Raw genomic sequence first — 11,415 nt, 5'->3', positions numbered from 1 at the left:
AGAGTATTGTTTTTGATCTTGATCACATAAGTGGCCATCAGTGCTTCCAGATAGATTTTCAAATAAACTGGCCTGTTTTATTTGTTCCCCATTCCTGCTCCATCCATCTGCTTCTTTGTGCCACATTATTGTGCAGAAATGCAGGTGGCAGCACCCGCTGTCTTCAATTTGAGATGTCTTGGTCCTGACTGATGAATTTCTCACTTTGTAAACTAATCTAGATCAAATCTGATCTGATGCCTGCCATGTACAAGCCTGAGAATGTACCTACATTTTAAAGAAATACTACACTTTCAGCAGCAGATGCTTCCTTTAAGTTCCTAATAAAATCCCCAGAGTTGAGGGTCATGTGGCTCCCTTATTTAGAAAGCAATCCCTCATCTTAATGTGATAGTTATAGATACGCAGCGAGTGAGGTGTTCTGTTGGGAATGTTTTGGGTCGAGTTGAGGTGTGAAGCCAGAGTCTGTGACCTGTAGAAGTCTGTGTTGGCATGACAGCAGCCGCAGCGACTCAGCAGCTGGCACACGTCCTTCCTAAAAGCCCGCGTGAAGAGGGTGTACAAGAAAGGGTTGCAGAGGGAGTTGATGGGATAAAACAGGATGAGCAGGATCTTTGAGTGAGACACAGTTATGAGGGGCACACGCAAGGCTGCAGAGATGGCGAAGAAGGAGATCGGGGCCATGCACACAAAGTCTGTGAAAATGAGGACAGCCATGCGCTTGGCAATCTTGTTGTCGCCGTGGCGGGTAGAGTGCTCTGGGTTGCGAACACTCAGATACATGCATATGTAACAGGAGCAGACCACCAGGAAAGCGGCAACATTGAGGATGAGCACGGCCACCACGTACACCTGAGAGCCCAGCGTGTCGATGTCCATGGGCAAACAGATGCTCACTTTGCTGTAGCTGCTGACCCCCACAAGAGGGAGCAGGGCGACCAGCAGAGAGAAGGCCCAGCCTGCCCCCATTATGGCCGCCACATGGTGCATCCGCAGCCTCCTGTTGACACGCATGGCATTGGTGATGGTGTGCCAGCGTTCAAGGCTAATTACAGTCAGTGTGTACACAGATAGCTCGCTGGCAAACACGGTCAAGAACCCTGCTACGCCACACCCGGGCCCTGTCTGCCAGTCCGTGGCGTGGTTATAGTACTCGTGGCGAGAGAGGTAGTCCATGAAGGCAATGAGCATCAGGTAGAATCCCATGCACAGGTCAGCGAAGGCCAGGTTACACATGAGGAATCTGGAGATGGTTAGCTTGTGGTGGCTAATTAGCAGCATAGCCAGAACAGCCATGTTACCGATCACAGCAAACACGGTGATTATCCAGGTGAGACAGCGCAGGAAGGGAAAGCCCAGCAGGTCCTCACAGGGGTTAAAGGCATCTGGCTTCGGCGTGCACTTGACTGAGGGGTTTTTAAGACAATCATATTCCAGGTCCGGGTACTGAAAGTTGATAGAATCGATAAGGTCCTCGCCATCTGCAGTGGGCTCTCTGAAGAATACACAGATATTGCTATATTACTATTAAAATCTAAAATCATGAAGCAATTGCAATTCATCAAGGGAAATGTTCTGGGTAAGGAACAGTATAAAAATGATATGGAGAGGAGTCGGAATAAGGAAGGTTGTATTTTATATATTTTTGGAGGGAGGTTACTTTTTCTTTGGACCAATCCCGGAGTTAGATTGTATTGAAAAATATCAATTATTTAAATAAAATATTTTTTAAGAGTAAGTGCTGCTAGCTTAAAATTACAGTAAACTAAGCTAACATATGTATTGTATTTATTTTATTTGTCAGGGCCGGAGTGGACTGTAGATATGTAGCTTGTGTTTCCCTATCTGTTTATCAGGATAAACAGAGCCACCCATAAAGAGATCCCGGTGTTACAGCGTCTTCCATATCTAACCAACACAAAATATTTTTTTACAGTAGGCAGTAAAGTCACTTACAATTCAGGCTCGCTGAGATCACACAGCTTTGAGAAGTTCTTGGAGGCACTTTCCCTTTAAATAAAAAAGAAGGTAAAAGGTTAGAGGTCACAAAAGTTCAATAAATTCTTTGCTAATTACCGAACTACTCGTGATCTATTTTCACCGGACAGAGCTTTTGTTCTTTATGCAGATGTGAATGGATTTGTTACATCTCTGGGAAGCAGTTACCTTTGTTTCCGGCGCCATGTGTGAAAGGCACAGCAGTGGCTCGGGTACTCGAGTTCGGCCTCCAGCAGCTCAGCCAGACTCTCCAGCGGAGGGAGCGTCTTCAGAGCAAAGGCAAAGCTGGCTTTCAGAAACTTCACCTGCCTCAATCCAGTAGGGGGGAGCGAGCTCAGAGCAGTGGAGGAAACATCCCTGATTCACACGCGCAGAGAACACAGGCATATATTTCAGTGAAGATGAGTGAAAAATCTACCAATAAAATACAGTATTTCAATAAGGCATTGGACTACTACCAGCCACTAGAGCAGCTTTGGTGTATCTTGTCTGGGATTTCACATGCAATTCAATCAGTTGGAGGGATACAAAGTCAGGCTTTCCTCGCATTTGTTGTTTTGTTGATGGTGATGAGAAATGCTGTCAGTTATCGTGAGTATAGGTTTTGTTATTCATCAAGGTGTTTCAAAAGAGATGCTCATTCACAACAGAAATACTTCATCACAGAATGGAGGTTATAATTACTGACTTTTAAGGACGGAATACAAAGCAAAGCAAATAAATAAGATTCAGGATCCCCTTCGTCCCGCTCATTTGATTGCATTACATGTAACCCAGAAGCACCGCTCTGGACCCCGCACATGCAAAAGGAAGATCGTTTCTTCCTGCCTGTCAGTGAATAATATCACAAATACTTCTGTAATTCAAAAGAGAAGATTTCATATCTACAATACAGAGTTGCCTGTAATCACAGACCTTGTGAGCTGCAGCTGCTTCAGACTGGGCTTTTGGCTCACTCATCAGTATTCAGCAGTCCTGACTTCCTTGTTGCTTGTTTACACAGACAGGCTGTCACTGCCCTAATGTTTATACTATAAAATGATAAACATTGTGATGAATATTAATCATGCTTCACTGGCCCAGTTCAAATATGGCCGCCTTAATACTGTTGATTTAAACAACAAAAGATAGCAAATGTATGTTTATCCTCTCGTATTTAAACTTTGCCACAATCATAAATGACCTGTTCTTTTGATTTCAACCCCTTATCTTTAACTTTGGGACTGTTTCATTTTCAACAGTGGTGTAGTCTACTCAAGTGCAATCCTCAGGGACAAGTACTTTACATGAGCATTTCATTGTTATACTTCTCTACGTGTCACAGAACATTTATTCACTACATGTATTTGACAGATTCTAGTTACTCTGCAAGTGAAGGTTTTAAAATTAAATCATATATTCAGTTTTTAAAATATGATGTATTTTTACAGATTAGACTGCTCAACAGGATACAATATAATATATGTCAAACTTGCAAATCTAAAAAGAGAAAAGATAGCTGTAAAAAAGCTTCAGAAATAGAGAAGGGGCTATTCTGCATAATACCGGCTTTATCTTGTGACCCTTTCAACATGTTTTGTTGTTAACATTTTAAATGCAGAATGTTTACGCCTAATTTAATTCAATCTAATTTAATGCTTTAATTACATCTCCTCTGTTTTACCCTCCACCAGCAGTTACTAAATGCTCCACAATGTTGATTGTTGTTAGTCCAACAGAGGTTTTGTGGCTGGAAACAGCATCTACTGTGGCCGATATCACAGAGAGTGAACCAAAACAGCAAAGCCGTGGGTCATAATAACCAAAACAATGAGCCGAATGTTGCAGATTTAAATAAAAAGATATGGATACTTCTTCCATCATTGATTTTTTTGCGACATTTTCGTTTTGTTGGTTTTATCAACTTGCATTATTGCCACTTACAGAGAACTCGGACCTGTGGCTCCTTCAAAAGCGTCTTCTTCAATGTCACTGAGATACCAGTTGTCTTTCAAAATCCTACAAGACACACAAGACAACTAATGTAAAACAAGAGACCTCCAGTTCAAACAGCAGTTTGGCAGTTAACATGCAATATGAAAGAAAATGTAAGATGACACATTAATGGGCAACAATGCGCCTAAAAACATTTTTCATCTACTTGCTTTCTCAGCGCGACACTGAGGAAGATGAGCATTATTTTTAGACTGCGGGGTGTCTGCACAAATCTCGTCCCCGTCCCACATTGAGCAGTACGGGGCAGAGCAAGAAAACAACGGGGCATCCAATCTTTGTTTGGTCTTACATAACTTTTGTTTACTGGTACACTCAGTTTTTTTATGATTAGAAAAAGAAAATTCTTACAGTGTGTTGAGCTTGGTTCCATTGAATGCATGAGATTTGATTTTCTTGAAGCCGTTTCTAAACAGGTTCCTGTCAAGGACACAATGTTATACATTTTCTGTTAAAGCACCTAACACCAAGGTCAGAGAACATCCAATTACATAACCGTATCTAAACACATCAACGCATCTTCACAAAATTGTAACAAATGAGGACAAATTGTTGCCCTTAGCTCTGATAATGTGGTAAAAAGAAGTTGGCTCTTGTCCTCACATGACAACATACTCCTCTGTGATACCCTGGAAAGAATTGGCAGGAACGATGTCAATCCTCATGTTGTCTGACATTTCTCTGCACACAGAGGAGATAACATTAATTCGGGCTGTTTGGCTTGATTATCAGTTAGACAAAATGATGCATGTTCACACAAAAAGTAGCACTTTGATGAACTGTGACCCAGTCGGAGGGTTTGCGGCGGGGTAGGTGGCATCGTGACATTGACAGATAAAAGTATAACCGGGCTCATATAAACAACTTGAGCTCCACTTGCTGTCATTCGAACATGAAGAAAATGACGTTTTGTGACATGCAGGAGGACAGTAATCCAATTTAGAAACACACTATTTCCTGAATATGATTACTTACAGGATAACATTTGGCACCAGGGAGGAGATTGTTGTGAAGTCTGGGAAGTGTATCAGCCCCGTGTTAGTGATGCTCCTGTGAAGACAAGCAGCAGAGACAGATGATCATGAGCAGATAAGAACAAATCTTCAAAGTGCCCACAAAATGTCACAGAGTTGCAAGTTGTCAGAATTGGTTAAATGTTGTTTATCACGTCATTTCACAGTCTGCTCTTGACCTTTAACATGATTCTTCACGTTTAATTTGCAGCGATGAATGCTCAACGAATCCAAAAATATCTCCAGGTTGAAAAACTCAAAATGCTGGAGCCTTCATATCCCAGAATGCATTTTTCTCTAGATCCTTCCCACGCTCATGTTTCAAACTCCATAACCCCAGTTTCTGTCGAAGGTTTTTGTCAGATATTTGAAGTCAAGATATCCCTGATGACATCATTGGATTGGGTGCCCCTTTAACCCCTCGACATCCACTTTTCCACATTTAATTTCCCTGTTTGTACAATACCTTATTCAACTCTGTCTGACAGTGTCATATTTATTTATTTTCTTCATTAATACTTTTCGATGCTTAAATACATAGCATAGCATGTATAGCCTAAGCTAGAGTTGAACCTTCATCCTACTAATATACAGTATATAACATACGAGGACTACCAAAGTACTGGAAGAAACAACCAATTATTTATTCTCAAAACAATGCTAGTAAAGCCAATAATGTCCTCTGAAAAGAAAACCGATGATACTTATTTGAGCAAAGTTAGTTAATTTGCATATTGGGTGAAATGAAAATAGACAGAGAACACGATGAAATGTGTGCCCCTAATACTGATGGTGATACTTTGAAACAGCATCCACGGCAAACATGAACTCAATACGTTGTTCATCTATTAAAACTGCATTGGCGGAGTTGGGTGCTTTTGACTGGAGTCTCCCAGGACCCCAACACATTGGTATTTTTAAAAAGCTCAAATAAAAACAGAAAGCAATGATATGAAGTCATTAGGAGCAAGTTGATTGACAAAGTCGTGAAAAACGGCAAAGATAAAAATAATGCACCTGTGAGGTATGACACAACATATACCTGGGGACCGGTTGGTAGGATTAAGGTTAAACGGTCCACTATGTTTAAAGTAAAGTTGTTTGAGTTTGAACAACACGGCTGCAGAGATGCAGATTATAATCACCGACCCACCCGCTGGTTAGTGGGGTTTAGATGTAAAGATGAATGTAAAGCAGAATGACTTACAAATACTCCAGCTTGGGGAGGTCAGTGAAGGCGCCTTTTTCAATAACCCTTAGACTGTTGATGTTCTGCAAGAAACTGTGGGGATCAAAATGAGGGAAAAGGCATCAGTAATTACAATATTGCTGTTACTGGCTGTCAACAAATAAACGCAGAAAAGCCTATTTGTACGTCAGCCGCTCTGGAAGTCAAGGATTAAAAACGCTGCTTTGTGATTGAGGGACTAAATCCTGTGACATTTTAACGCTAACGCAAAACACCTACCAACTGTTCAAATGACTAACTGAATTAAGCTTGAATTTGACATGTTGTGGAAGGTAAAGCGTCACTTACATTTGAGTCAGGCTGTGGAGGGAGAGGAAGGCATGTCTCTGTATCCGTGTGATGCAGTCGCTCTGGGAGATCCCACTGTGACACAAAGACATGGCTCTGCATCAGTCAACAGATGATTAACTTTTGAAAACCAACCTATTTTTAGGCCCTTTCCTTGAAAATTGCATACCCAAATTAAAAAGGGTGTATCTCTGTAACCACTAGGGCTATTTGAATAATTTTGGTTATAATAAAAGGCTACACATGTGAGATTTTGTTCAGATGTGTAAATATCAGTCTATATGTTACTGGTTAAGAGCAAAAGAAGGTACAAAAAAAGGTAAAAAGGTTTCACGTCCGCCTAGAAAAAAAGCACTTTCAGGATGATTATTTCTTTGGAATGATGCAGCTGTAATGTCTAACTCTAAACCAAATCATAGCACAATATGTGAACATTCTCTCTGCCAAGGTTGACTTTGATAAAGTGAAGCATAACAAAGTTAGAGAAGGTTTAGTACAGAGAAAATTCAGACGAGGTCCCCCAAATTTATATTGGGGCACATTTGTGCACATTTGCGCGCATCTGTGACATTTTAATTTGTCCATGTACAAAACCATATATTTCACATGTATATTACTTATGGTGTTCAATAAATCCAAATACAGCAGTTTGGGGCTTTTTTTTTTCTTCATAAAACAAGCTTTGATTTAGAGTTTTATATAACAATCGCTCAGTCTTCCCCCCCAAGGGGGGGATTGGATTTTATTAAGAGCCGGCAAACAAATTACCTCTGAAATGTCTCAGATCAAGATAACAAACATGGAGCTATGGATTTTGCTCCTTACCTGCTTTTAATGCACTTTAGAAATAGGACACCGATGATTGATATTGGGGATACAAACCTTGAGGGGAATATTAAAAAACATCTAGGGCACGACATGCACATGCCTCACCTCATGTTTGGAGGAGCTCCGAACATACATCAGGGATGCATCTGGGCCGGGGAGACTAAGTGGAGATGTTTAAAAAGGAGGACTAAACAAAGACGTTCAGAGATAAACAAAGTCAACAAGACTCCTCCATTCGCCCTTGAACACTTTGTTTTCTGATGTGAGGCATGGCGGACTCCCTCACCGAGCCGCTCTCCATCTTCTTTTTGTAATCATCGTGTTCTCCCGCTCTATAATCAGCGCACACTTTTCTTAAGTTAACGTCACCCTGCTTCCATCTCCAACAACAACAACAACTAAAATAATGAAATGACTCCATCTGTGTACTGCTTAAATGCAGTTTATTTCATGCCCTCCTTTGATTGCATTATGTATATTCTCATAATTATCACTTACAGCTCATTAAAAGCTGCTTTTACATCTAGATGAAGCTGTGCAGTGATTTCTAGTTTGCGTCACCAGAGACCAACCACACACACCGCATGTCATTCCACCTTGACACAGGAATTATGGTTAACTCGCTCGGGGCTCAAAAGATAACAGCTTAATGTGTTTTATTGCTATAACACTATTTTGCGAATAGAGGCATGATTTGGACCTAATGATCCCACTATGTCAGTGCTGAAAGTATCCGAGACTGATAAGACTTGTCCCTGAGGAGCGGAAGCAAAGTCAAACACACTCAACACAAACCTCCTCGAAATGATTTCACCACGGGCGAGCATGCGCTATCTGCTCATCAAACTGTAAATGATATGTTAATTAAATAGTGAAACCCATTCAAGATAATGTGCTGGCTTTAGGACTCAGTATTTAGTAGCTCTAAACATGATACAGATGAGATCAGCTATGAAGATGAAAAAAGGTTACGTTTTCACTTGACTGTATATCCTTCAGCTGTGGGATACATTTTACAGCTTCCTTCTTTCAAAAAGATCATGTTTATGAATAATTGCCATCTGATTCCTGGATACGGGTCTTTCACTTTCACCTTTTGTCTCTCATTACTGAATTACTGAAGGAAGTAAACCCCAGAGCAGTGAAATGCAACTATGTTCGGGAATAATAAATAGTCGTAAACAAATGTTCACCACTTCCACTGCTGTTAATCCTGTACAGGCATCCAGCAAACATCTGATGTGATAGTATATTATTTATTAGTCAGAGTTACTTGTGTCATAACAGAAAAACATACGTATTTGAAAAACAAACTAAATATTCAATATTCTGTAAATACCGCTTTTTTGTATTATTATTTATTTTTCAATACCACTGCTCGAGACTACGTTTCTAACAATTTAACATAGGACACTACACTATTTTAGTTGGTTTAAAGGACACAAAAATAATGGAATAGTGGGAAAAAAACACTGTTAGGGATTTTAAAAAGCACTTTCTAATAGCAAAATATATACAAACATCATCCTGTATAGTACCACAATGTTTTAAGAAATTGTACTCAAAACAGGAGGAGGTGGATGTGTGTATGTGTCTTGCAGAAATACACCTTCTCTGTTTCTAACTAGTGCTACATGCACAGTTGGATAAATTATCCGATTTACCACCTTAGTTTGGTTTTGCTCTCTAATCCAAAATGAACACACCGTGAATGCTCTGCACACACAGACCAATAGGTGGCGCTACAGGAAAAGCATATTTTAACTGTATTTGGTGGTTAATTTGCCATGGCCTGTGAAAGACCTTTTGATGTTTTCCCTTTGTCCCATTCTTTACATTTCCTCACAGTGGAAAGCACGTGATATTACTAATAATATGTCTGTCAATATTTATCGAAGGGCATTTCAATGTTTTTTAGGTTGAATTTAATGTCCAAATTCTGTCAAACTTCAACTCTGGCCAAATTAACTAAGTCAATTAGATTAAGCATAAATGATCTCATAATGTGAAGTGTCTTTAAGCAGAAGTGTCTCCTTTCCAGCTAAACCCAACTTTAATTAACCTAACATATATTTGTTCACCAACAAAAGCATATCAAAAAGAAAAAAAGAGACTTACATTACTGTAATGTCCACAAGCTCCTTGAAGGCGTGAGTGGGCACTTCTTTCAAGGACAGATGATTGAGCCATCTGTGAGATTCATAAGTCAAGTTTTTAACTATTCAGGTTATCACATGAATCACATTACATGAATCCTAAAATAAGTGCAATAAGTATAAGACACAATATTACCCTGATTACAAATGTTTTAACCCCGACCATCAACACTGAATCTACGAGTTGGGTTACTTACAGCGGGTCACTTGTTGCTGCTGCCCGAGAGGCCAGCTGAGTGTCTCTACTGCATTGGAAAGTGTCGGCTCTGCAGCGGCAGATGGCCGGACAGGTATACGCGCAGCAGGAGCGCGCATTCAGGGCAGCGCACAGAGCCACCAGGAGCCAGACCGCCTGGGGAGCCATGCGGGACACCGGGCTACTCACTACGGGAGCTACACAATAAAATAAAGAAACAACTCTGCTGAGGCTGCTCTAAGTTGAAGATTAAAACAAACAAAAAAACACTCAGGAAAGTCCTACATGCCAGACCAAAGGCGAAGGGCTAAATAATGTTACGCTCTTTCTCCACCTGTGCTCTCAACAGGATCCACTGCTGCCTTCAGGTACTGTCGTAATTGCAAAGATGCTTCCAAGTTTGGGCGATTCAACATAGTGAAACTCAAGCGGAATTATCTTTGACAGCTGAGCTGCAGAGAAGTGACGTTTAGTGGGCGGAGACCACAAGAGCTCTGTCAAATACCGGCGTCAAAGTGATGGTGAAGTCGAGCTGTCACTCGGTTTTGTTTGATCCACTTTCAAGGGAGCAGAATTGCATTTACAGTCGAGGTTATAGGCTATTTGTTTTTAATAACAGTCTTTGATCTATTTCTTCTGTATCTTGATAGTTTTGAGGGGAAGTGTGCTGTTCTCCAAACGTATTTAACGGCTGACTTTGCATCTTCAATCGTATTACGATGCAAAGTCTTAAATTATTCCCTTTGTGATTGAAGGTATCCACGTGTTTGGAAATCCATCTACTTTAAATGCCGGCTGATTTGAAAGGTCTGCACTGCATCAACTTTCAACAATAAGTTTGACAAAAATGTATGGAAACCTGATTCCATACATGCACCTAACAATGGTCTGCAACTACGTTTTTATGGAAATGAATGGAAACCAGTGGATGCTTGGTAGAGAAAGGGTATATACATTTCAATTTGTTAAACAGAGCAAATTTTGTGGGTTGAAATGTAAAGCATACTCTATGAGTTTGAGAGCGAAATCATACAAAATTGCTGTTACAGTCATTTCAATATCTTTTATACCTATATTTACTTCTAATTACGTACAATTTTGAATGCAGGACTTGTCTTGTTACATAATATACATAATCTCATTTTCATTCTGTTAGTGTTCTGCTGGAAGTGAACAAAAAAAAAAGGAGACATTCATTATGTTCCCTCTGTTATCAAGCCAAATAAATTAACTCAAATGCGCCAACAATTCAAAGGAAGGAAACAGATTTGGAAATAAGATCAAATACTGTATGCTCATGTGCACTTGAAGGCAGCATATCTCACTTCCCTACACAGAGGTTGTAAATAGCCGAAAAATAAATCATAATTTTCTTTTTCCAATGCATGTTAAAGACCAACAACAACAACAAAAAAAAGCCTGTCTCAAAGCCTCAATGGTGTATCCTTTAACATGCCAGAAATCAAACCTGAAGTTAGAGAAAGGACAAAGACGTGTTTCTTATAAAAGTCTATGCTGCAAAAGCTGCAGCTGTATTTTGTATGGCCTGGACCCTATGCAGCAAAATATGTTTTTATGTTGACTCATTAAAATCTAAATATTAATTCACACAGGGAGACACACTGAAAACTGGGACTTTCATGAATAGCCTTAATTTCTTCCCTGGTTTTACACAGTTGCCCAGTGTGGCTTGTG

At 40.2% G+C, this 11,415-nt stretch overlaps 1 protein-coding gene across 1 annotated transcript; it reads right to left on the bottom strand.

Moving 5' to 3' along the window:
* Positions 1-345: 345 nt before the first annotated feature.
* On the bottom strand, positions 346-9,888 carry lhcgr (luteinizing hormone/choriogonadotropin receptor; the record flags this gene model as incomplete). The annotated part of the gene is made up of 11 exons (XM_079229572.1): positions 346-1,495; positions 1,957-2,010; positions 2,167-2,355; positions 3,922-3,996; positions 4,342-4,410; positions 4,594-4,671; positions 4,966-5,040; positions 6,211-6,285; positions 6,541-6,615; positions 9,487-9,558; positions 9,722-9,888. The coding sequence occupies 11 exons, from the start codon at positions 9,886-9,888 to the stop codon at positions 346-348; spliced, it is 2,079 nt and encodes a 692-aa protein (XP_079085698.1).
* Positions 9,889-11,415: the final 1,527 nt, after the last annotated feature.

The sequence above is a fragment of the Taurulus bubalis genome, assembly GCF_910589615.1.
Source record: "Taurulus bubalis genome assembly, chromosome: 14".
NCBI lineage: Eukaryota > Metazoa > Chordata > Actinopteri > Perciformes > Cottidae > Taurulus > Taurulus bubalis.
This window is presented reverse-complemented; position numbering and strand designations above follow the sequence as displayed.